Raw genomic sequence first — 27,417 nt, 5'->3', positions numbered from 1 at the left:
CACGGGTTCGAGCCCTGGTCCGGGATGATCCCACATGCTGCGGAGCAACTAAGCCCGTGTGAAACAACTACTAAGCCTGCGCTCTGGAGCCCATGAGCCACAACTACTGAGCCCACGTGCCACAACTACTGAAGCCCGCGTTTCTAGAGCCCGTGCTCTGCAACAAGAGAAGCCACCGCAATGAGAAGCCCACGCACTGCAACGAAGAGTAGCCCCTGCTCGCCGCAACTAGAGAAGGCCTGCGCACAGCAACGAAGACCCAACACAGCCAAAAATAAATAAATAAAATAAAATAAATTTTAAAAAAAGAAAATTTATATATAGATTTGAAGGAGCTCTACCCAAACCTTCCTTCTCCAGAGTTACCCACTATTCCTAAAGTTAATGTGTCTTATTTCTATGTATATTCTTATACTTTTATGTACTCTCACTAGATACATACATATCAATAAACAGTAATATGCTATACTGTTTCAAAACTCTACATAAATGCATAATACAGTATTCATATACCCTTTGGCAACTTGCTTTTTTTACTCAATATTGTGTACTTGAAATGTATCCATGTTATAAACAAAGATCTAGTTTATTCATTTTTACCAAGGGATAGTATTCCATTGCATGAATAAACCATAGTTTATCCATTTCCCTACTAAAGTACAGCTGGATTGTTCTACTTTATCACTATTTTAAGAGCTGCTATAATCATCTTTGTTAGATGTTTGCTTGGACAATTGCCCCAATTTTAGTTAAGAATTCGGCTCAACAAAAATTTAGGTTGCAGAAGAAAAGAACCCTTAGAATGAAAGTAAATTCACCCAGATCCCATTGACCCAGTCTTTTTTTTCATAGGAGTTGAGAAAACTGTACATTTTTCTTCAAAACCAAACTCTATGAACTGTACAATAAAAGAGTAAGTCTACAAGAGCCCCCAAAAGTACTCATTACATCTCTGATTTGAATATTTGTGCTCTATTCATGTGGATCAATTAATTCACCTACTTCACCAATTGTTCAGCTCTTCTGTCACTTGTGTGATGCTGGCAAACATCAAGACAGAATGTAAAGATGGCACCATTACATCTATAGACGAACGGGAAATGGGAATAGGAAAATAAATGTAATGCTAAAAAGGACCACATCATAATTGGTTGCTATTTGTGGTTACCATGCATCTTCTTAAGGATTGATATCCTTAAGAAATCTACTTTCTTATAACTGATGACTGAATTAATTGGTCATTTATGAAAAGTTAAAAGAACAAATATGTTTAAAAAAAACTCTACCAGAAATATCTATATCCCTAATACAGTTAGAGTATGTGGTAGGTTTAATTCCACAAAGTTATTAAAATCCTCACAGCATTCCTCTGAGTGTCGGAGAAAAGGGCTCAACCTCACACTACATCAAAGCAAGGCTTCTTCTACACCAGCTCAAAAATCACCACTCTCTACCTTCCTTCCTAATTTTTTAACTCATACCTTACTTAGTCTCATATTAATAAAGAATTATAAAAGGTTTTTACAACTCAGTCATATTCTTTGGAAATACCTTTAGAATGGACCCAGCAATACTGCATTTAACCCATGTTTTTCACGAAAATGTGTAAGATTGATAGTACTCTTCCCATCTAATCACATGAAAACTAAAATCAGTTCTCAGTGAGGTTGTTACCATACCTTTTGCTTCTTTGACAGTCAAAATGCCCAAAGTAAGTCAATGACAACCTAAATTCTGAAAGGCTGAAATTTGGAGAAGAGATTCCAGTTCACATTGTATAAATCAACTTAAAAAATAAGGGGCTCACATAATGCCACTCAAATCACCCCCCAACAAATTACGTGTTTGGTTCTTTATGTTGTGCATCATCTTTTCAAATTTTAATATTGTGAAACAGCTTTTAACATTTCTTGCTATAGCTATGAATCTTAAGTCTGCCAATACTAGTCATAGTTTGGAAACTAAGTAATAAATTCAAACTAGGTATAGATTCCATCAGCATTTTCCACATTAAAAGGTTCTAATGGAACACCAAAGTTGCTACAGACCAACCTGAAATTATATTTTCTCTAAATATACCCCTATATCATAAACCTATCTGTAAACTATCCCTTGATTTTAAAAAGTAAACTATAGTTCTTTTCTAAAAAAGTATTCAGTTCTCTTTCACATCATTTAGAAAACAGTGAGTCAGTGGATCATGATGTAGTGGAAAAGGAAATGACTTATAAAAATGGCTAATATGTATTGAATATCTACATACAGTGCCAAGCACTACAAAAAAATATGATACATGAACCATTACATGTAAAGGTACCATTATGAGGAAGGTACTTTTATACCCGATTCAGAGATAAGGAAATGGAGGCAGATAAGTAACTTGCCCAAACTCAAAGATGTAAGTGTATGTGACTCCAGGTATGCTCAGGTCTAAAGCACCTCACCACTATGCTTGTATCATCAAGATTAAAATACTGTAATCTACTGCAAGAGCAAATTTTTCACTCCTTAAATTCTTAATTTTATTCTTTAAAGCCTTTTAAAGAACATTTACAGCCACCAACAAATCCAAAAGGCAACAGACTAAGGGTCTGCGTTTGTGTTCAACGGTGATTTCCTTTTCCATTCTAAACCAAAAAGAGAATACTCTACTTGGATAAGCCACTTCAGCCCGTGTGCTTTTGCTCTTCCCTCATCAACAAAGACCTAAGCAGTACAACACTTCGGCGAACCTACACTTGTCTGTCTCCAAAGTAGCCCTATTACACAGAGGACCAACACCACCGTCAGGACCATTTCCTTACGACAGCCCCTATGTTATTCTGTTCCTATCTTCACTTCTCAAAAGAACTTAACCACCCTCTGCTGGATAACTTGACACGACAAAGGACTAAGGCTAAACTACTAATGCTTAATATCAAAGTCATTTTCTTTTTCCACAACCGCCTTTTCAAGCCAGCAAAACCCTCGGTTCACCCTCCACCGTGATCTGCATCTAGGAACAAACCCACCTGGGACACTCACCAAGGTTCGCCGCCAGGGACCCCGGTTTATCTGGTCGGCGCCTAGAGCGGGCATTCAATAAATCCTCCTGAATGAATTGGTGGAAGGCAGCGTGGGGGGAGGCGGGAAGGAGGGCGCGAAGGAATTTCACGACCCTGAGATCTCTGCAGTGGCGCCCGGTCTGGGGAGGAGGAACCGGGTCGACTGGGAGAACCTGGAGCCGTGGGGTGCTCCTCGACAGGCAGGTCTGTTGGTCGGACGCTGGCTTGGGAAGACGCGGGCGCCGTCTCCGTGGGTCTCCGCAGCGCGCTCCCGGGCCTCGGCCTGCGCCTCCCCCTTTCTCCAGGACCCCGGCCTCCCGCACGCTGGAGGCCCCGGCCGATCAGCCCTCCGAAGCCACGGGTCAACCCAGGACCCGCGCTCGCTCACCTGCCGCTCCCGCTACAGCACCCCGGTCTGCATCCGGCGCGAGCCTGGCAGTCCCGCGGGCCCGTGAGATCAGCTGATTCACGGGGGGCGGGGCTTCTGGGCAGGGGCTGGGCGGCGGGCGAGTGTGAAGGCCGATCACTCCCGACGTAGGTGGGGTTAGATGCCAACGGAGTCTGGTAGGGATCAAAATTACTAAGGGGGCGTTAGACACCGCGGGCAACGTTCCCGAGGTACTGCCTTTCCCTTAGGACCAGGCAGAGTCACGACTCCTAAAAAGCATTTGGGCAATGACGTAACGTGGCGTCGCCAGGGCCTAACTACCCGAGCGGTTCCATGGTAACAGATGGTGAGGAGAGTGGTTGGGAGCTGCAGTCATTTTGCTGCTACCCCAGACTGCTGTAGTCCGAAGGGTAAGTTCGCTACTCTTGACAGTGAAAAGGCTAAAATGTCTTCAGACTGCTTCTATAGACTGTACCCTAATGGTAGTCACTTCCTCCCCCGAGAATGACGTCATCGCCAGGCGGCTGGGATTGGCGCTAGTATCCGCACTTTTTACTACTTCGTTGCAACCCCGAAGGATGGAGTGTGGTAGGAGGGAATGAGTTGGCCTCTCCTGTGATCCCCGCTGAGCTCTCCCGTATACAATCTGAGTAACGCCAGTTTGTTTGCTCAGCACACAGTTTCACGACTGTCTGCTTGTTGCAGTCACAGCCCCACCACGACTCAGCTCGCGCCCCCTAAGTCCCCTCGTGAAGATTTTCCCGAGCCGCCACTCATGACAGTGGGTGCAAACTCTACTGCTGGGCAGTGTGCCATCGCTGGACCTGTAAACCTGTATTCAGACCATCAGCGAAATATGTGCAGTCAGGGTCTGAAACTCCTGTGCATAAATGGTCTGTTAAGTTCACCAACATCCTCAACTCGATTGCCTCCTTGATCCTCCATCACCTGCAAAACCGTTAGTCTACAACAGTTCAACCAACCTTGTACACTCTTGCACCAGTGCTGGAAAAAACATAACCCTGAGGATTGGTACCACTGCAGACCAAGGGTGTCCAGCTTCAGTCAGGACTACCATGTGGCCAGGCAATCTTGTTAAGCCCCAAATTGTCCTTAACACATTGCTATTCAGAATTTCTCCTATCCCTATCCCCTGTTCTTCCCAACCTGTACACTCTCCTAACTTCTTATTGAACTCTACCCACCCACCCTCTTTGGTAAAAATTTTAAAAAATAAACTTTGCCTCCTACATTTCTAAGGAAAATGAGACACACACACACACACACACACCCCGCCCAGGGATGAATTTCGTTAACTCCCAGCAGCCGCTATCACAAAGCCTACCTGCAGCCCCAGCCTTCCTTTCCTTCGCCCTCTTTCTCCTTAAAAGTGTTCTGGCCTCTCAAGGTTAATCCCTTCCAATCCACTTAGAGGCTTGCTCCTTTACTTATCGCTTCTCTTTTGTGTATTTTCAACCTCCCTGTCTCTTGTTACTCTTACTGCTAAGGACATGAGCCTGTTCCTGCATTTCCATCTTTAATTTCTTTTTCCTTTGTCCTCCTTTCTTTTACTTTCTGACCTCCCAATCTTCCTCCTCCCAATCTGCAGTCTCTGCTTTTTCAGGTCTACTGAAACCAGTAATCACCTTCTAATTTTGAAAGCTAATGATACATTCTAAGGATGGAACCATTCTATGCAACCATTTAAAAGAAGAATGCTCTGTATGTATTGATGTGGAATGATCTGGAAATTAGGTTAAGAGAAGAAATGCTAGATGCTGAATCATGTGAATTGTATTCTACCAGTTACATGTTATGTATGTCTTTTCACAGGAAGAGAAAGAGAGAGGATATATATCCTTGTCTTTGTATATTCATATCTTGGCTCTGACAGGATGCATTAAAGTGACTGACACTGGGGAGGAAAATTGGGAACAAAGGTAGGAAAAAAACTCACTTTTCACTCTATGCCATATTGCACTGTTTGAACTTGTAACTTTACAAATATAGTTTGAATATGCTTTTTTAAACTTATTTTTAAAGCTTTTAAATCTAAAAAAAAGGTACAATTTTCATTCTTATCTTCCTTTCCCTCTTTTCCTCCTTGTTTTCTGGGATGCATTCCTTCTGGGTTTTCTCCTACTTCTCAGACCTTTCCTTTACATTTTCAGACTCTTTCTTTCACTTGTCCCTTATATACATGGACTAAATAAATATTTATTACACACTTATTATGTGCCAGGCACTGTTCTAAGCACTAGAGAGACACAACAATTAGCAAAACAGATAAGAGTGCCTCCTCTCATGGAACTTGCACTCTGGTGGTGTGGAAGATAGTCTCCAGCGATGGCCACCATCAGTTCCCCTTCATGTATAGAAATGCCACTCTTGACATCAAGACATGAAGTCTATAGCCTTTTCCCCTGAATATGGGCTAGCCTATGGTCGTTTTCCCAACTAATAAAACGTGACAGAAATGAAGTTCTGATACTTCTGAATCAAGGCCTTAGAAAGAACTGGCAGCTTCCACATCCCCGTCTGAGAAGCCAGCTGCCTGCCATGCTCCAACTATACTATAGATTGATAAAAGACAATATGAAGAGATAGGCCACATGGAAGAGCATTAAGGTGCCAGTCTTCTGGGACCTTCCAAGCCAGCCCAGTTACTGGCTGAATGCAGCTGAGTGAGTGACACCAGCTGACATCAAGGTGAGTGTAGCAGCCTAGTTAAGCCCTGCCTGAATTCCTGACCCACATTCTCAAGAAATAGTAACTTGTTGCTCTGAGCCTCTAAGTTTGGGGGATGGTTGGTTATGCAGCAATAACTGAGACAAGTGGGAAGAGTGAGAGGTAAACAAATACGGCAGTGACTAGGGCTACAAAGAAGCAAAATAGTATAGCAGCTAAAAGCACAGCCTGGGTTCAGATCTCAGCTCTAGCACTTACTAGCTTAATGACCTTGGCACAAGTTATTTAACCTCTATGTACTGCTGTTTCTTCATCCATAAAGCAGGGATCTCAAAGTCAGCTACTTTATAGGGTGATATGAGGACTAAATATAAAGTGCTTAGAATGCTACCCGGCATATAAGTGCTATATAAATGTTGTTATTTTGTATGAACAATAAAGAAATGTAAGGAAATAGACACGGAAGAGTGCAATTTCATGTAAGGTGTGCAGGGCAAGCCCCTTTTCCAAGAAGACATCTGAACAGAGATCTAAAAGGAAGTGAGGGCACAAGCCATGTGACTATCTGACACTCCAGGCAAAGGGAATAAGTAACTGTGAAGCCTAGGAGGGCAGTGTGGCTAGAGCTGAATGAGAAGAGATTGAAAGAGGCTGAATGAGGCTAGAGTTAAATGAGAAGAGGTTGAAAGGTAAGAGATAAGATCAGGTAGACAATGATCTGGTAGTAGGAGCAGATCCTCTGGGCCATGCAAAGGATGGAAAGGACTTTAGGTTTATCTGAATGATAAGAGCAACCATTGGGGCTTTGAGCAGAGGGTGTTGTAATCTGGCTTCTGTTTTAAAGGGATGATTCTTCTGCTCTGTGGAGAGTGATCGTAGTGTAGGAGTTTAAGAGCGGAAGCAGGGAGAGCTGAAAGAGGCTATTGCAGTACAGTTGTCCCTCAGTACCCATGGGGGGTTGGTTGCAGGACCCCTGTGGATACCAAAATCTGCAGACACTCAAGTCCCTTATAGAAAACGGTGTAGTATTTGCGTATAACCTATGCACATCCTCCTGTATACTTTAAATCACCTCTAGATTACTTACAATACCTCATACAATGTAAACATTATATAAATGGTTGCCTGGAACAGCAAATTCAAGTTTTTCTTCTTGAAACTTTCTGGAATTTTTTTTTCAAATATTTTCAATTTGTTGTTGGTTGAATCGGTGGATGCAGAGCCTGCAGACACAGGAGGGCCAAGGCAAATAATTACGATGGCCTGGCCTAGGATGGCAGTGGAGGAGAAGGTGAAAAGGAGTTGGATTCCTGATGTATTTCGAAAGTGGAGCCTACAGTATTCGCTCATGGATTAGAAATGAGCAATTGAGGCAAAAAGAAGAATTAAGGCCTGAGTTATTGGTAAAAATGCACTGTTGTTTACTGAGATGGAAAAGACTGGGGAAAAAAGTATGTCTGGGGATATAGGGAGGAAGTACCAAGTATTCATATTTGAACATGTTATAGATTATATTGCTAGTAAGCATCTGAATGGAAATGCCAAGTAGACAATCGCATATATAAGTCTTGTGTTGAGAAGAAAGATCAGGGCTAGAGATAAAATTTAGGAAGTTGTCCACGGAAAAGATAAGCAGCCTGAGGCCCAAACTCTATTTAGAGATTAAGAAGATAGGGAGGATCTAGCCCAGAATCCTGCTAGGTTCTTTGAGAGGAGAACTTACTTGTGTTTGAGAAATAGAAAGAAGGCAAAAGTATCTAGCACAGAGGGAAGAGTGGTAGAACGTGAAGTTGTAGTGATCATGTGAGGGTTGGTAGGCCAGGATATGAGTTTGTTTTTTATTCTAAATGCAAGAGGAATCATCAGACAGTTTTAAGTGGGGAAGTGACCTGATTATATTTATATTTTTGAAAGTTCATTCTGCCTAGTACTTTATGTATACCTCCAATTTCATTACACAGAATATTAAAAAGAAGTTTACTCAAGGGTTGAGATTTAGTAATATTAATATTTTTAAATTTCATTCTGACTGAATAGTTTACAGGAGAGTAAGAATTGAAGCAGGGAGACTAAGGAGAAGGTATTTCATTAGGCCAAATGAGCGATGATGATGACTTGGACTAGGGTGATAGCAGTACAAATTGAGAATTAGGTAGATTTGAGAGTAGAATTGTCATGATTTAGTGATGGATTAGACATAATTTTGATTCGTATCCTGCCTGGGTTTTTTCCTGAGCAAGTGATTCATGGGCATTCTGTTTTCTAAACTGGAGAAGACTAAGGAGAAGCATTTGGCATGGTTCAAGAGGTCTGTTTTTGGCATATTGACTTTGGGATACATTTTTGGCATCCAAGTGGAAATATCAAGTTGGAAGTTAGGGTTCTAGGGAGAAGTCAGGTCTGGAGATAGAGATTTGAGTCATTTGCACATAGGTGCCATTCAGAGCTAAAGGGACTAGATGAACTTACCTGGGAAGAAAGTGTTGATAGGAAGGTGTAGATAAGGCTGGGACTAAGTACTGAGTTTCCCAAGGTTGGAAGTTGAGCAGAGGAGGAGGAGCCAGGAAGGATGATTGCAAAGGAGTCCCAGAGAGGTAGGGGGGAAAACTAGGAAAGTGCCCACTTCCCAGAAATCAAAGAGACTTTCAGGAAGGATGGCATGATAAACGGTGTTGAATGCTGCTAAATGGTAAAGTGAGATAAGGTATGAGAAGTGATCTGATAAGGTGGAATCTCTGGTGACTTGGTGTGAAGAAAAGAAATGTTGCCTGCCATTCCAATTCTACAGGAATCAAGCCATTAGCCACTGCAGTTGCCCACTGACAGTGCACCCTGAGGGAAATTCAGGATGGAGGAAAACAGGAAACATTCCGGGCCTTGGATATACTGGCCCTTAGATAATTAAGATGCATATCTAAGGAAAATTTTCAAATGACCCCAGATTCTTGCTTATTCCCATACACAGAAAAGCACTAAAATCATTAACTTCAGTTATCTGTTCTTTGTGATTAGCAGTAATCTTTTGATGCTTGACTACACGTTTTTCCCAGTTAAAAAAGTTCGTATGGGGCTTCCCTGGTGGGCCAGTGGTTGAGAGTCCGCCTGCTGATGCAGGGGACAGGGGTTCGTGCCCCGGTCCAGGAGGATCCCACATGCCGCGGAGCGGCTGGGCCCGTGAGCTATGGCCGCTGAGCCTGCGCGTCCGGAGCCTGTGCTCCGCAACGGGAGAGGCCACAGCAGTGAGAGGCCCGCGTACAGGAAAAAAAAACAAAAAAAAGTTCATATGTATATCCTGGCTCCTCCCTTACCTCTTCAGAGGAGTTCCTCAGAACTTTCTGAGAGGCTGTCTCCCAGGCTATTGTCCTCAGTAAGTTCCCTGAATAAAACTTAACTCACAACTTTTACTCTGTGTATTTTTCTTTCAGTAGACATTGACAAGAGCAGGTTCCATGGAGCAATAGACAAAGAGGCTTTACTGGAGGTGAGTTTAAGAAAGAATAGGAGGTGAGGTAGCCGGGACATCTCCTTCAAGAAGTTTTGCTGTGAAGTGGAATAGAAAACTGGGGTAGTAGTTGGAGGGGACTGTGATGTTAAGGTATAGAACAGAGACCCAAAACCCAAGCATTAAAAAAACAGATAGTTGATATGAGAGCAAACCCAGATTTCCCATTGGAAAGAAACTGACCTTGCAAGGAAAAAAAGAAAAGATATCCAAACATGTCTTTCTAAATATTGTCGTAGACAATACTGTCAGCACACAACCTGAGTTGAATTTAGTTATAAATATAAGCTCTTTTAGCATGGCATGTATTACACTAATTTGCAAACCTATATGTCTCTCTTGTTAGATTCTAAGGTCCCAGACAGTATTTTTCTTATTTTTTAATTCTCTAGAGACTAGCAACAGTGCCTTAAACATAATAATTATTCAATAAATTGTTTATTGAGATCTAGCAATTTAACAATTTGTTGAAATGCAGTCCATTGAAATAGACATAAGTGCTTGCCTCTTCTGCCAGCTACCCTGACTGACATAGGACCTTATTCCTATTCTCTGATTGATTGCCCCCTGGGAGGAATTGAAGCATGATTCTCCCACTTTCCTGTCTTTAAAGATGATGAAATAAAATTCATATTTAATGGCAAGATGAGGAAAATTAAAACATAAAATTTTTCTTTGCCCATTTGGGCCTCCTCACTTCCCTTTAGTGTGTATTTTGCATCTATATTAACCAGACCTCCTTAGGAGATACCATTCCTTCTTAATCTCATCAAGGGTCACGACTCCTTAGGAGATAACCTTCCTTCTAAATCTTGTAAGGGGCCATGACGATCCATGACCCACTATTCACTTCGTACATGTAGATCTGTATTGTGTAAACTGTCAATAATATGTCATTTGACATATGTCATTTGATGTATAATATAACCCTTTGTCTCAAAAACTTGTATAATTGTACTTTGCCCTCTAATGGGTGGAACAGTCCTCAGAGCTTTCTGGAAGACTGTCTCCCAGGTTATAATCCTCAGATTAGCTTGAATAAAATTTTCTATTTCTTTCTTAGATTGGCTGTTGACTAATGTTTCTGTTGGCGAAAGTCCTACAAGAATCCTTCTGGGCTCAAAGGGCAAAAGGATTGAAGGTGATGGTTTACCTGCCCTGAGGCAATCCATGGGTGAGTGTGTGAATGTGTGTGAGGGGTGATTAGTGGTAATGCACTCTCTGAAGGTAATGATAGTTGGACTAATTTTAATAATATTGCAATATAATATATTTTGTAATATACAATTTGCAAAATGCTTCACATGTGTGCTTTATCCTCAGAACAACCCCATGATAGGTAATTATTCCTAAAATACAGATGAAGAAACTGAGGCCCACTGACTTGTCCAAGTTAATCTAACTACTCTTAAGTGGCAGAGGGATTCAAACCCAGGTCTCCAAATCTGGATCTCCAAACTCCAAGTTCTCTGTCTTATCCCCCACTTCAACTCCAACTGGATCAATGTGTTGAATATAGAGTTCAGGACTAAGATTAAAAAGTAGGGTTCCAAAAGAGGATGACAGAGGATGACAGAAAAGAAGTAACAGAGGCAGTGAAGGCCAGTATTAGAAACTGAGAATAAGACCCATGGGAGGGCAGGGTTCAGGGATATGCCTCAGAGTAGGATCAGAATGAACAATAAGTGAACGCTGATTTTAGGCTCCCATCCTCTGTATGAATGTGAATATGTGTAGGGGTGCATTCATACACATATGTACATGCTGTTATTTAATTTAACAGCCATTTAATAGGAATCTGGAAGGAGTATAAGAAATAGTTCATTCCCTCAAAGAATGTTTCTCTCAACTTGTTAGGAAAACATTAAAAGTAGTTATTAGAGTGTTCAGACAATCAGTGATCCAGGAGCTCATCCTTGGAAGAGATGGGGGTACAGAGTGGGGAGAATCAAAGAAGCAAGGAAAGGTTTCCAGCAGAGATAGAACCTCAGCCAGGACTTGAAGGATGGATAGGTACAGGGGAGGGAAGAACGTGTCAGTGGAGAGACACATGAAGGTTGAGTCAGAACAGCAGGGAAGGTGTGTTGGACAGTGAAGCTACTGGTGTGACTACAGTGACGAGTAGGAGGATGAGTGGGGAATAGTGGTGGGTGAGGCAGGATAGAGTCAGGTTGTCTGAAGCCAAGCTTCAGGAATTTAGACTTGATTTCATAGGTAACCAAGGGTCTGTGAGGATGTTTAATCAGAAATGATCAAAGAGGAATTTTAAAAGTATACCACAGAAACATCTCCTGGGCTTTCAAAGTAAAGCTGTAGTCTGTGTTTTTTATTCTACTTAACCATTAAAACAGAGGCTGTGTGTATTTGTGTGTGTGTGTGCGTGTTACACTTTTTATTCTTACTGAATTAGATTACATTTCTCTCACAAGTTAAATAGGTAGTTTAAAACAACTTACCCCTGTGTTTTTAAAAAAGGATGCTGAGATTCTAAATGGCTGAGATTTTAGAAAAGGGGCACCCAAATCTCATTGACATCTGGGAGCATTTTACTCTGTGGCTGAACTTCATGTAAGAAGATAATGACCAAGATGAGGAGCAAAGACCTGCTGACGACATATTGTAATTTGGGGGAATGGTTTAAAAAGAAATGCTTTTACTCACCTCATAACAAAAATAGTGGATTAAATGACTGACCACCAGATGTAGGTAAGCAGATGCTAACTTGTTATTTTTTAAATGGAAGCACATAGATGTATGAGATATGTTGAGACATATATCAATAAATCCTATATTATGACATAGAAGTAACCATTAGAGCAAGCATATTTTAATAAAAAAGTAAATATCTATGTTTAAATGAAATAAAACCTTGCCTGAATTTCTTTAAAAACAAATTCTTCTGGATCTGAGTTATTGTTATGTAATATGTGCCTAATAATGTTACACTTCTCTCTCTTATTCTTTCCTTACCTTAGTTTTTTGAGGAAACCCATTCTACTGGCATAGCTTAGCTTTCTGATCTCAAGCTGGGCATTATAAGTCACTGTTTTTCCTAAAAGTAAAGAGCAGTAGTTTGGGCTAAAGGGTCTCCTTCCTTGGTGTGTATTACACATATAACATGTAAATTGTTATAAATATTTAAAGAAAGCATTTAGCCCCCAGCCTACAAAAAATAGCATCTCAAATATTTATTTGCAGATGAGTTTTTTGAAACTTAGAACATGTTTTCCCATAGTAACAGTGAGGTAAATAATGGATTAGTCCTGGACTAATCTACAAATGTTATTTGATTTATGATGTCATTCAAATAACGTGCATTTGCAATTAAAAATATAACTGAGGTGGGACTTCCCTAGTGGCACAGTGGTTAAGAGTCCGCCTGCCAATGCAGAGGACACAGGTTCGAGCCCTGGTCCGGGAGGATCCCACATGCCACAGAGCAACTAAGCCCGTGCATCACAACTACTGAGCCTGCACTCTAGAGCCACGTGCCACAGCTACTGAAGCCCGTGCGCCACAACTACTGGAGCTCGCACACCTAGAGCCTGTGCTCCACAACAAGAGAAGCCACCACAATGAGAAGCCTGCTCGCTGCAACTGGAGAAAACCCACACGCAGCAACGAGGATCCAACACAGCCAAAAACAAATTAATTAATTAAAACAAATATATATATATGTATATATATAACTGAGGGACTTCCCTGGTGGTCCAGTGGTTAAGACTCTGTGCTTCCAATGCAGGGGGTGTGGATTGGATCCCTGGTGGGGAACTAAGGTCCCACATGCCATGCCATGGGGCCTATGTATATGTGTATATATATATATATATATATATATATATATATATATATATATATATATATATATATACCTGAAATCAATACTTCTGCAATATTTTACAATTTAAAAAACAAGAAGGGAAAACACCTTGGTATTGAATGAATAATTTTTCATGAATGCTGGTAGTTAAAGAAAGGCAGGTTTTAAGGGTCAAGGAGAAAAGTTGGATGAAAGTTTTGGATTTCCAGAGTGGGAAGCAGTGCCCCATATTGGAACCCGAGCAACAGGAAAAACCTGCGCCCTTATACCTACATGGATCTAAATATCCTCCCATATTTTTTAATCAATCAGAAAAAGTTAATAAAAACCCTATAATTTGGAAAAACATAGATAGATAGATAGATAATAGATAGATAGGGATAAAATGCCACATTGCCAATCTGCTTGCACACCCCTGTCAATCAGCCCTCATAAACTCACAGCTGGTTGGGGTGTGGGAGGAAGGGCGGGGCTCAGCAGCCACGCTGTAGGGGCCAGGGGTTGATTGGAAATGACTGCTCTGTGTGTGCAGAGATGAGCGGTGGTAAATAAACAAGCAACAGCTTGTCTTTGTTTAAAATGTTAATACTGTATTCTGTTCATCATGGATTTTTTGCATTAATTTTTATTTTAATTAAAAAAATTTTATATTTAAAAATATTGCATCAAAAAATATTGCATCAAGATTATTTATCATTTTCATTTGTTTTGATTACTGAGGGTTGGTTGGTTTGTTCATTTTTGGTGCCCCCCGCTTCTTCCCCAATCGGGCACTGGCTGGTGGGAAGCAATGAGAAAGGAAATGGCACGGGGCTTCCTTGGTGGTGCAGTGGTTGAGAGTCTGCCTGCCGATTCAGGGGACACGGGTTTGTGCCCGGGTCTGGGAAGATCCCACATGCCGCGGAGCGGCTGGGCCCATGAGCCATGGCCGCTGAGCCTGCGCGTCCGGAGCCTGTGCTCCACAACGGGAGAGGCCACAGCAGTGAGAGGCCCGCGTACCGCAAAAAAAAGAAACGAAACTGCACAAGGGTCTCCCCAGGTTAAAATTTTCTTCCTTTCTTTCTTTTTCTCTCTCTGTCTCTGTGTCTTCCTCTCCCCCCCTTTTTTTGCTTCTTCCCTCTCTCCCTCTCCCCACCCCCACCTTTCCCTCCCTCCCTTTCTTTTTAATTTTTTAAAATACTTTTCTTACTCTAGGTCTCCAGCCCATCAGCTTTCCCCTAGCTGTTACTGAAGGCTCTGCCCTGGCCAGGAGCTAACTGGCTTCTGGGGGACTGGGAGCTGGGGAGGGCTCAGTATTTCTGAGAGGAAGAGGCCTAATCGATTTGTACAGGTTTAAAAACACTTAATTTTTTTTTAATGTGGTGAAATCCTCTAAATTTCAGAGCCTTGGAGCCAAGTTTGGTTTGCCCAGCCCTAGTAACTGCTAGGCTTATGTATATGATAAAGGCAAGTTGGAAGATTAAGAAAAACTTATGAAGTAACTGGGTGAGGAGAAGGAAAAAAAAAAAGATTTTTTAAAACGGATACATGTAAATTGGAGAAAGATTGCCTGAAGTGGAATCACCGTGGCTGTGAGTGGCAACGTCCAAAGAAAATTGAGGTGAGTGTGTGGTGGAGGAGGTTGGAGCATTGTCTTGAGGAAAAAAGACGTTTGGAGGGAGGAAAAGTCGAGTTGGCCAGTTCTCCATCCTGGCCACCTAGTGGTGCTGTCGGTACAAGGCTGGCTGCTTTCTGGAATGAAAGACTAGATGGGGATCAGGCATCCTGAACAGAGATGGGAAGAGGGAGTCTCAGTGTGGGCCACACAGTTTGTGGGTATAAGAAATTTACAAGTCAGGTTTTTGTAAGTTGTGTTTGTTTGTATTTACAGACCCACAATATACACATATTATAAAGTAATAGTAAATTGCAGGAGACGGTTTCAAACAGTTCTAAAACTACTATAATACTTTTAGTACTCTGGAGAGTGCTACGCTTCAGCATGAAAAAGGATGGGTTTTCGGGCTAGACCATTTTACTCTGACAGCAAGAAACCTTAGGACAATGTTAAAGATTATGGGAGCATTTTAGTCCATTTTTCACAGAAATTAACAATGGCAAGTTGTACAGCGGTAGCATTATTTTTAGTCACCGGCCTGAGCACTTCTTTAGTGGACTATGTTCTCACTGTAAACTGACTGCTAGGGGCTACTGGGAAGAGGTGCAGATTGTGCTGAAGACCACAGGAGGAAGACACTTACTTCAGCCTCTGCTTTCAGGGATGCATGTTTCCTGTCAGAGAGGAAGTTCTTTCACATGGCTTAGAGTACCATTCTGGGTACCAAGAAACAAAATTCCTGTCCATGTACAAGAGAACACTGTGCTGAGTTAATGGACCCACTGTGTGTCAGGGAAAAGGGTGCTCATAGCACCTGGGTGCTCATTGTGTGGAGACTGGTTAAGAGCACAGATCCTAGAATCAATACCAGTGAGTTTAAATTCTAATTGTGACACTTTATACTCTAAAAAATGTGGGGCAATCCTCAGTTTTCTCATCTAAAATTGGGGGAATAAATATGTCACAGAATTAAATGAGATAATATATATATGAAGTGCTTGGTTAGAACAGATCAAAAAATGGTAGCCATATTAGGTGGCAATGCCTAATGAAAGAACAGAGGACCAAGAACAGGCGTGGTAAGTCTTTGGTATGACATTATCTCCCAACTCTTAATTTATATCAAGAAGGAAAATGGTCAAGTAGGTTTAAGGTATAGACATCAGAGCTTTTCTGCTTTGGTTTAAATCCTGGTTCCACCACTTTTTTCTTGTGTGGCCTTGGGCAAATTGTTTAATGCTTCTGACTACAGAACAGTTATGAGGAAATACAAGTAAACCATGTGTTTGCCTTATTATTATTGTCATTTGTTTTCTACCTTTAGCCAGAAGACTTGGATTAAATATGTGACTAGTTGCCTCACCATGGAACCTGTTTATGCTATAAATACAAATCTATTCTTTATAAAAAGAACGTGAAATCACTCTTCTTAAAAATCGTATTATTTCATAATATATTAAAAATCAAAAATAAAATATAAAATTGGTGTCCCCCATTTTATTGGGCACCAAATCATCACTTCAAGTCATTTCTGGAATTTTCCCTTAATACATTCAGACTCAAGAAATTAAGACAAACAATCATACAAATGCAAATAACAACAGAGAAAACATCTAGTCTGTAGAAGCATAATTTTATTTTTTGCTTATACGGGAAATAGCGTCTTTCCATTTTCCCTGCGTCTACAGATATCCCAAGGATTCCTAAAGTTTTAGACAAAGGGTCCTCTTTAGGTATAGCGTTCAGTGTAATTTTATACTTTCATAGGCTAAGCCATTCTGTCACAGGAACACCTTGCAATTAGATTTCTTTACCTGCTTGTGAAATGTCTTTTTTAACCTGTCATTGCTTTCCAGTGGTTTTAAGATATGGACCTATACATATGGAATCACTCAGCATTCCTCAGCATTCTATCTGTAGTTCACAGTTTTGATTCACAGCACATAAGGCCAGGATGCGAGGAGCCTAGTATCAGAGTCAGGGGCACAGAATTTCAGTCTAGAAAATTGTGACTGGGGCATCTGGCATTTCTGAGCAGAAATTCCCAGGGCTCCAAAATTGTCTTCTTAAATCAACGAGAACTTGTGAAATTTGGAAATATGGCCATCTTGCTCCACATACTTCCTAATTAACTCATCAGTTTTGAATTTTACTCTTTCTTGAAGGCAATAGAAGTAAAATATAACACTAGGATTTACACCATCAGCTTCATTGTGAAAACTGAGTACAAGTAAACAAATAGCACACTAATAGGCAATAATAGTATGATGTAAATAAAGACCACAGATGCATGTAAAGGTGCAAAGGAGACCCGGATGCCATGTGTTTGCAGTTCTGCTTACTGTCAGCAGATAGCACTCTCAGCATATGGAAGTGTCAAGTTAAAGAACTCCAGGAAGAAGGAAGGCATGGGATTTCAGAATCATACTCTAGCTTGTATTTGGACCGAAGATGATGTCACATGCCTGGTGATTAACAAACTAGAGTCACTTACCTATTACTGACTTATCCTAAATATAATAACTAATTTAAATGTAAGCCTAATAATGAATAAATAATGAGACCAAACAGAGAGATTTTATGCTCTTTATGCAGATACAATTATCAGTATGTCCTCATTAAATAAAATCTGGGGAGTTTAGTAGTCTTTGAGCAGCTTTATTATCTTCTACTATTTGCTAGTTTAGTAATCTTGGGAAAGTTACTTAAACTCTCTAAGATTCAGTTCCCTCGTGATTAAGTGGGGATAATAATGATACCTTCTCATGGTCATGGAGTTGGAGGATCAGCATGAAGTCTGGCACAGAGCAGGCACTGACATGGTAGCTGTTGCTGTTACTATTACTACTTGACTTTTATCTAAAGCCTCCCCTGCCCTGCCTTGTTGGAAATAGGCAGGGATATAAGGAAATAAATAAATAATCAAAATACATGGATTTCATGTGAATGTACTTTCAAAACTATTATTCTTATTCTACTTTCTTGTTTAGAAAATTCTTAAACAAAAATGAACCTCCATATAGCCATCACTCAGCTTAACCAATTATCAACATTTTTATCAATTTTGGTTTTTTTATCCCCAGCATTATTTTTCTGGAATATTTTAAAGCAAGGAAATTAAATCATTCCACCTGCAAATACTTTAGCATTCATCTTTTTTTTTTTAAGGTAGATTTTTCTTTTTTTAACTCATCCACTTATTTACTTATTTATTTTTGCTGCATTGGGTCTTTGTTGCCGCGCCGAGCAGGGACTACTCTTCTTTGCGGTGGTTTCTCTTGTTATGGAGCATGGGCTCTAGGCTCACGGGCTTCAGTAGTTGTGGCTTGTGGGCTGTAGAGCGCAGGCTCAGTAGTTGTGGTGCATGGGCTTAGTTGCTCTGTGGCATGTGGGATCTTCCGGGACCAGGGCTCGAACCCATGTCCTCTGCATTGGCAGGCGGATTCTTAACCACTGCACCACCAGGGAAGCCCCCTAGTATTCATCTTTAACCATAAGATTGTTTTAAAAACATAATCATCGTGCAAAATTGAAAATGAATTCTTAAGGTCATCTAATACAATATTTAAATGTCCATACTTGTCTAAGAAATGTCATTTTACAGTTGTTACCAGGGGTTGTGGAGTGGGAAATGGGGAAATGTTGGTCAGAGGGTACAAAGTTTCAGGTATGCAGGATGAATAAATTCTGGAGCTCTAGTGTGCAGCAGGGTGACTATAGTTAACAATATTGTATTGTATACTTGAAATTTGCTGAGTAGATCTTAATTGTTCCCACACACAAAAGTTAATTGTGAAGGGACTGATATGTTAATTAGCTTGCTTGTGGTAGACATTTCACAATGTATACATATATCAAAACATCACCATGTACATCTTAATTATATGCAAATTTTTTTGTCAATTATACCTCAGTAAAGCTGGGGGAAAAAAAAGAAACATTGTTTTACAGTCAGTTTATTCAAATCAGGATCCAGACAAGGTCTACATATTGCATTTGTTTGTCATGTCTCTTGACTGTTTCTTTTTTTTTTTTTTGCCATCAATATTTTAAGAGAAATCAGTTTATTTGTCCTTTCTGATTTAGCTGTTTGCTTCCTTGTGGTATTATTTAACTTTTCTGTCTTCTGTATTTCTCGTAATTTGGTTTTAGATGTAGATATTTAATTAGATTCGGGCTAAACTTTTTTCCTTAGTCAAAAATACTTCTCAGGTGTAAGTCAGACAGAGAAAGAGAAATATCACATGATATCCCTTATATGCGGAATCTAAAAAGAAATGATATGAATGAACCTATTTACAAAACAGAAACAGACTCACAGACTTAGAGAACGAACTTACAGTTACAGGGGGAAGGATTGGGGGAAGGGATAGTCAGGAAGCTTGGGATCGACATGTATACACTGCTATATTTAAAATGGATAACCAACAAGGACCTACTGTATAGCACAGGGAACTCTGCTTAATGTCATGTGGCAGCCTGTATAGGAGGGGAGTTTGGGGGAGAATGGATACATGCGTATGTATGGTTGAGTCCCTTTGCTGTGCACCTGAAACTATCACAACATTGTTAACCGGCTATACTCCAATATAAATTAAAAAGTTAAAAAAAAAATACTTCACAGGTGATGCTGTGCAATTTTTGTTGTATCACATCAGGAGGCACATACTGTCTGGATGTCCCAAATTTAGTGAGGCTAAAATTGATCACAGGACTCAGATGGTGTCAACATGACCCTTCATTGCAAAATTCCTTATCAGTCCTTCACCTAATCACTTTAGCATCCACTGATGATTGTTGCTTAGAAGTATTATTGCATTAGGGATTGCATAATAGTGAATTTTCTACTTCTGTCGTTTCTTCTGTACTTATTAGCTGGAATTCTTCCGTGAAGAAGAATTTCCCCCTCATTAACTACTTGATAACCCTGGAAAAATAATTTGTATAGAAAAGACAAAATAAACACTTGATTTTTCCCCTTTATTTATCAATATTCTGAGTAACGAATTGCTGCACTAGAAACCTCCAAGTGGTCATTTTTATTTAGAATCACTATGAAGTTATGGATTTTACATATTTGGTGTGTTTCAATCCATTGCAGTCATTATTCTTTTTGGTGTTCAAATTGTCCCATGTTAAGGCAAATGGGAGTCCTTTCAAGTTGGTTCCTGTGTCCTTTTTTTTTTTTTTTTTTTTGCAGTACGTGGGCCTCTCACTGTTGCGGCCTCTCCCGTTGCAGAGCACAGGCTCCGGACGCACAGGCCCAGCGGCCATGGCTCACGGGCCCAGCCGCTCCACGGCATGTGGTATCCTCCCGGATCGGGGCACAAACCCGCGTCCCCTGCATCGGCAGGCGGACTCTCAACCACTGTGCCACCAGGGAAGCCCCCGTGTCCTTTTTGACGTGACTCCACTGATTTAAGATGAGCCTTGGGGCTTCCCTGGTGGCGCAGTGGTTGTGAGGCCGCCTGCCGATACAGGGGACACGGGCATGAGCTGTTTGTATATTATGGAGATTAATCCTTTTTCAGTTGCTTCATTTGCAAATATTTTCTCCCATTCTGAGTGTTGTCCTTTCATCTTGTTTATGGTTTCCTTTGCTGTGCAAAAGCTTTTAAGTTTCATTAGGTCCCATTTGTTTATTTTTGTTTTTATTTTCATTACTCTAGGAGGTGGGTCAAAAGATCTTGCTGTGATTTGTGTCAGAGTGTTTTTCCTATGTTTTCCTCTAAGAGTTTTACAGTGTCTGGTCATACATTTAGGTCTTTAATCCATTTTGAGTTTATTTTTGTGTATGGTGTTAGGGAGTGCTCTAATTTCATTCTTTTACATGTAGTTGCCCAGTTTTCCCAACACCACTTATTAAAGAGACTGTCTTTTCCCCCATTGTATATTCTTGCTTCCTTTATCATAGATTAGGTGACCATATGTGCGTGGGTTTATCCCTGGGCTTTCTATCCTGTACCATTGATTTATATTTCTGTCTTTGTGCCAGTACCATAGTGTCTTGATTATTGTAGCTTTGTAGTATAATTTGAAGTTGAGGAGCCTGATTCCTCCAGCTCCAGGTTTTTTTTTTCTCAAGATTGTTTTTGCTATTCACGGTCTTTTGTGTTTCCATACAAATTGTAAAATTTTTGTTCTAATTCTGTGAAGAATGCCATTGGTAGTTTGATAGGGATTGCATTGAATCTGTAGATTGCTTTGGGTAGTATAGTCATTTTCACAATATTGATTCTTCCAATCCAAGACCATGGTATATCTCTCCATCTATTTGTATCATCTTTGATTCCTATCATTAGTGTCTTATAGTTTTCTGAGTACAGGTCCTTTACCTCATTAGGTAGGTTTATTCCTAGGTATTTTATTCTTTTTCTTGCAATGGTGAATGGGATTGTTTCCTTAATTTCCTTTTCTGATCTTTCAATGTTAATGTATATGAATGCAAGGGATTTCTGTGCATTAATTTTGTGTCCTGCAAATTTACCAAATTCATTGATTAGCTCTAATAGTTTTCTGGTGGCATCTTTAGGATTTTCTATGTATAGTATCATATCATCTGCAAATAGTGACAGTTTTACTTCTTCTCCAATTTGTATTCCTTTTATTTCTTTTTCTTCTCTGATTGCCATGGCTAGGACTTCCAAAACTATGTTAAGAGTGGCAAGAGTGGACATCCTTGTCTTGTTCCTGATCTTAGAGGAAATGTTTTCAGTTTTTCACCATTGAGAATGATGTTTGCTGTGGGTTTGTCATATATGGCCTTTATTATGTTGAGGTAGGTTCCCTCTGTGCCCACTTTCTGGAGAGTTTTTTTATCATAAATGGGTGTTGAATTTTGTCAAAAGCTTTTTCTGCATCTATTGAGATGATCATATTGTTTTATTCTTCAATTTGTTAATATGGTGTATCACATTGATTGGTTTACATATATTGAAGAATCCTTGCATCCCTGGGATAAATCCCACTTGATCATGGTGTATGATCCTTTTAATGTGTTGTTGGATTCTGTTCACTAGAATTTTGTTGAGGATTTTTGTGTCTATGTTCATCAGTGACATTAGTCTGTAACTTTCTTTTTTTGTAATATATTTGTCTGTTTTTCACTTAAAAGTATATATTGATGATCACTGCATGTCATTACATAGAGTTGTTTTTTTTTTACAGCTGCACTCCATTGGCTGTAGGTAGATTATTTTTAATGTTTCTGACACAGACTTCACATTATTTCTCATATTAATATCTGTTGAATGTTTATGATTATCTACATATTCTAGAAAGGTTATAATTAGACCAAAATTCCTAATGATCTGGCTAAATCAAATAAAGACAGAATGCAAGATTAGAAAAAGTGCAAACTCTCAACTAAACATAGCTGTTTGAATACACACCAATTGAGAAAGGAAAAAAGACTCCAAAATTGTAGGGTGGGAGTATCTAGTCTGAAATTATTAATAACCTATAATTTTACTGCTAATTTAAAAAAATGGCTGCCATTTGTCAACACAGATTCCCTGCAAACAGAACCTCAAGCAAAAGCTTACATGCAGGGCTCCCCGGTGGCGCAGTGGTTAAGAATCCGCCTGCCAGGGCAGGGACATGGGTTCGAGCCCTGGTCCGGGAAGATCCCACATGCCGCAGAGCAACTAAGCCCGTGCACCACAACTACTGAGCCCGTACTCTAGAGCCCGTGAGCCACAACTACTGAGCACGCATGCCTAGAGACCATGCTCTGCAAGAGAAGCCACCGCAGTGAGAAGCCCACACACACAATGAAGAGCAGCCCCTGCTCGCTGCAACTAGAGAAAAGCCCACACACAGCAACAAAGACCCAACTCAGCCAAAAATAGATAAAATAAATAAATTTATATTAAAAAAAAGCTTACATGCAAACACTTCATTTTGAGGGGGAGGGGTCATTGCAATCCCAGGGAAGTAGAAATGAGAGAGAAAGGAAAGTAAAGGAGGGAAGAAAGGAGAGCATAAATGGAGCATGTTTCTGAGCTGGCTTCAGCTCCACAACAAACATCTCTAGTTTCATAGTGGAAGTCCTTCCATGGGACTTCCTGCATTCCTCTATTGTGTCACCTGGCCCTTGCAGGTAGTTGCTAGAGAAGCCAGAGCCTCTGTTGGTCCATTCAGACTGGTGGCCAGACACAGGGGTCTCTCCTTGTCAGCTTCTGGTGTGAGCGATCTTTGGTCTATGAGTAAGAGTGGCCATGCTTCAAGACAGCATAGTGGGTTTCTCCTACTAAGAAGCCAACCAGACCCTGAGGCAGGTCCGGCCAATCTGGAGTGACACATAAACTGGGTCTGATTCACAATTCAAAATGAAATCATCGAAGTCTTCTGTCCTTATTCAGAAATCTTTGATAACAAAAATTGTTTATCACATAGAGCTAGAAAATATCTTTTCATCTAATATTTTTCCTTGACTTTAAACAAGACCATAAATTATTTTATTTTTGAAAATTCTGAAGGGTATTTCACAATTTCCCTCAGTAGCCCATTCTAGTATCTAAACATACCATTTTAAACTTAAAAAAAATCGAACTATTCTATTTTAGCAACTTGAGACTTAGGTCAATTACCCCTAGGCTAATAAAAATGCTAATCTTTTAAAAATTCTGAAACTTACAGTAATTAGAGGGTGATAAAGAATAACTGCCTCAAACCTGGTCTGGGGTATAACTTTTCTATAACAAAATTCACAATCTTTTAGGAAGAAATCAGCATTTCTGATAAAAGGTATTATAATCAAATTATGTTCAATTCTAATGGAATTAAGCATTTTGAGAAACTAGCTTCTCTCACTCTCTGTTGATTATCAGGCAAAAGTTTAGCCGTTTAACAAAATATTCTCTTTTTGTATTAGTGTAACTAGTCTGTTGTTGCTGTTGTGTTTACTAAATGTCTCTAATTGGAATGAATCTTTGAATTGACTTGTTTTAGGTCTCTTGTGGCAATTTTGAAATGAAACTTCATACATGCTCATAATTAAATTATCTGAAAGGCTTTTCTTGCAAGGTTCAGATATCAAATATATATAAACATTGTTGTGATAATAGACATGACTTATTTTTTCCTTAATGATTGTGTGTGTGTTTATGTGTGTCTTATTTTCCGTCTCACTCTAACTAGCACATTATAGTGGCAATGACCTTAGGAGTCTATGAGAGAGAAAAGTTCTGTTCAAAGACTGCAAACTAGCTTGAGGTAGTTCCTTGACATGTCATGGTATTAATACAGTAAATGTTAATTACATTTATGTGGAAGGAAGGAGGCAGGGAGAGGGGAGGAGAGAGGGAGAGAAGGAGCTATTTCATGCAAACTTCTCTCTCTCCACCATTGTGTAACACTGTTACCTGTTTAGTAATAAGAACAACACAGGTGCTCACTAGATAGTTTTTGAATTGGTGAATGAATGAGTACCCGTTGGGACTCTTAGTTACACTATTGCATAAAGGCAAAGAGATGGAGTAGATATCTTGAGCTTTCTTCCTGTTTTAGGGTTCTGTGGTTTCTTTGACTACTAAAAGTTGGCTAGGTTACAAATTTATTTTGAAGTCTTAAAAACAAAATACTTTCAGATGAAGGGCAGGAGGAAAATACTCCTTAACATATCTGCTTTAGCACCAGGAAAGCCTAATAAATATTATCAATAATATGGATAAGCAATGTAAATTCATAAAAACTGTGTATACCAGTAGCACTAACTTGTGACTGGAATAAGAACTTTAATTGTGCCAAGTTTTATTCTTGCCAATATTAGCTGTCCTGGTTTCAGTTGCGCACATATGAATGCAGGCGGCCGCCTTTCTGATGTGTAGTTTCTTGCACTGATGAAGAAAAACTGCTGAAGTCATGAGGCTGCTCCAAGCAGAGCCCTCATGTGAGTCATATGAAAGCCCCAGCATTGCTGACCTCTGGCACAAAGGGAGTGAACAAGGACAGGAGAGGCAGAGGGAGAGAGGTTCAAGTGCCGGGTTTTCTCCTTGAACCTAGAAGATTATGGGTCAAGAGCTGTGTGCAAAGACTCTGCAGCCTGGATGCAGCTGCCATTGCTGTTGGGAGGGAGGCGATGCACACAGCCATCAGAGGAGTGCTCCGGAGATGATGGAGGCTGCGATCAAGGTATTTGTATTCCAGGAGCAGCATCCTCCTCTATCCATAAACCGAGGAGTTCAGAGGCTCCCTTTCTGTAGCAGGGTCTGGTTTTCCTGCACTAGGTCTAAAGCAATAAAAAGAAAATTCTATTAAAGTCACAGAGGATTTGTGACTGTTGTTATCAAATTTGGAGATATCCTTTTAAGCCAAAAGGGAAAAATAATCCTATGCTTTGGGCTGCATGAAACTCACTTGACTTGAAGTCTAGAAAGTTATTCTCTTGAAATCCCTGAAGTACTAAATTAGAGAGCTGAACCTCAAAAAGCAAGCTGCAGTAACGGTACCCTACAGATTAAAAATTTCAGTAATTAGTTCATGTTTATTAGCAATGTTATACTAGAAAATTTTTCTCCTAAAAAGAGAAATTAGGGGGACACGAAAAAAAAAGTGTAGGTTTAACAGAGAAAAATTTGAAACCATCCATCAAAGAAATTTAGGTTAACCTAAGTGTTTAAAGGTATATTTTTAGGTGAAGAGAAAATGTTGTGTTTCAGCAGTTGATATCATTATTTTATTTTTATTTTTTTTTAAGGAACTGATGTTCAGGAAAGGTGCCTTTTGGGCGTGTAGGAAGCTTGGAAAACATTTGAAGAGTTAACATCAGGCAAATAAAGAAAAAGTGGTTTATGCTAGCCATTGAGTCTTGACTTTGCATAAATTTTATTCCTGCACTTTCCCTTTTCTCTAGCTAACAGACCTAAAAGAAGCATCATGTTCCATGACTTCATTTCACCCCAGGGGACTTCAGGCTGTCCGTGCCCGGAAGTTCAAGAGTAAAAGGCCACGGAGTAACAGCGATTCTTTTCAGGAAGAGGATCTGAGTCAGGGTTTTCAGTGGGTGAGTGAGCAGCTGATGTTGATCAAGAATTTAATGTGTGCTTGTCTAGAGAGGCTGGGCCTTATTTCCAGGGCAATTACTGAGCAGACCTTCCCAAGTACATTCTGCAATGCTGTCTAATTTCTCTGGGGGGAGAAAAAGGCAACACTAAAAAAATGCTCTTTTCTTTCCCCCCTCTCATTCCTCCTCATTCCCCTTATGCAGAGGAAGAGCCTCCCCTTTGGGGCAGCCTCATCTTACTTGAACTTGGAGAAGCTGGGTGAAGGTTCTTACGCTACAGTTTACAAGGGCATTAGCCGGTGAGTGACTCATTAGCTGGGAGAGACTAGAGGTGAGGCTCTCACCCCCAGAATTTGACATTATGAAGCCAGATGACACAGGACAGAAGTTCGGGACCTATGCAAGACCCCATAGTCAATAGGGAAAGACATGATTATTGAAGTAGCCTTGAAAGAAAACAAACTTCCCCTGCCCCAATTAAAATCAGCCCACTAATTTATCAGCTTTTCCTTTTTTTGATTCAATTCAAATTAAACTTTCTCAACTATTGACCCAAAGAACAATTACTGCTCTTCACCTGGTGGGAAGTACAGTTGATAAGGTGTCTCTACAGATATTTTCATATCCCCCCATTCAGCCCAAAACACAATGACAGAGGTTTGCAATGGCAGCCTTGAGTTTTCTCCTTCCTTCTTCCACTTGGCCTTTGTAGAAGAAACTGAAGTTGGTTTCTACAAAGTATGACATATTACGCAAAGAATGATTAATCCTGGGTATTCTACACTTGCAATTCTACACAAAATGGCTGGAGAATAAAAAGATTGTTAATCCAGAAAGCAAGTGCCCATTTTGGCTAATAAAAACTTTGTTAAACGTATTTGAAAGATTCACGAACTCCACAGCTTTTAGTCAAGGTGGGATAGTCAGAAGGTCTGATTTCTTTAATTTATGTTACTCCAATGGAGAAAAATAATGGCTCAAAGTAGTTAAATGTTAATTTTAAAAATTTAATATAAATACAAGACTATTATTTATCTTAGGACTTGTGTTATAATTTTTACTTGTTAAAGAGGATTTTGGAGGAGATACCATTTTAAATATATTATGTAAAAACAGGATTTAATTCACTTCCATAAACTATCTTAGGGACTAAGAATATAAAAGATTTCCTCCAAGGGATTCAGCCTAGTAATAGAATGAAAAATACATTACAAATATATACCCTGTCCAAGTGCACAGAGATATATGTAACAGTGTATTAATTGCAGCAAGATTTATAATAGAAAAAGTAAAAACCTGGTTACAAATATCCATTAATGGAGGACTGGCTAAATTATCACTATATAATGAAATAGCATGCAACCATCTAGAGT

At 40.0% G+C, this 27,417-nt stretch overlaps 2 protein-coding genes and 1 long non-coding RNA gene across 10 annotated transcripts in view; 2 read left to right on the top strand and 1 right to left on the bottom strand.

Moving 5' to 3' along the window:
• Positions 1-3,506, bottom strand: part of ALS2 (alsin Rho guanine nucleotide exchange factor ALS2) — an 87,022-nt gene extending 83,516 nt beyond the window's left edge. For 5 of the 6 annotated variants that reach the window (XM_060106039.1, XM_060106042.1, XM_060106043.1 and 2 more), the window contains exon 1: positions 3,025-3,492. The gene's annotated coding sequence lies outside the window, so the exon portion shown is untranslated. Of the gene's footprint in view, positions 1-3,024 lie in introns of all 6 variants that reach the window. The other variant, XM_060106041.1, reaches the window with a different exon arrangement.
• Positions 3,507-3,625: 119 nt separating this feature from the next.
• LOC132495425 (uncharacterized) lies at positions 3,626-12,438 on the top strand. 2 transcript variants are annotated; one of them, XR_009533238.1, is made up of 4 exons: positions 3,626-3,842; positions 5,266-5,372; positions 10,686-10,763; positions 12,098-12,438. It is a non-coding gene; the product is annotated as an uncharacterized LOC132495425 (long non-coding RNA). The 2 variants fall into 2 exon arrangements; XR_009533239.1 differs by having other exon boundaries at positions 10,686-10,796.
• Positions 12,439-25,050: 12,612 nt separating this feature from the next.
• Positions 25,051-27,417, top strand: part of CDK15 (cyclin dependent kinase 15) — an 88,067-nt gene continuing 85,700 nt past the window's right edge. For both annotated transcript variants that reach the window (XM_060106766.1, XM_060106765.1), the window contains exons 1-3: positions 25,051-25,173; positions 25,895-26,044; positions 26,249-26,343. In XM_060106766.1, the coding sequence (XP_059962749.1) occupies positions 25,051-25,173; positions 25,895-26,044; positions 26,249-26,343 (368 nt within the window). The remainder of the gene's footprint in view (positions 25,174-25,894; positions 26,045-26,248; positions 26,344-27,417) is intronic.

The sequence above is a fragment of the Mesoplodon densirostris genome, chromosome 8, assembly GCF_025265405.1.
Source record: "Mesoplodon densirostris isolate mMesDen1 chromosome 8, mMesDen1 primary haplotype, whole genome shotgun sequence".
NCBI classification, from domain to species: domain Eukaryota; kingdom Metazoa; phylum Chordata; class Mammalia; order Artiodactyla; family Ziphiidae; genus Mesoplodon; species Mesoplodon densirostris.
Note: the sequence above shows the minus strand (reverse complement) of the source record. Positions and strands in the feature narration are given on the sequence as shown.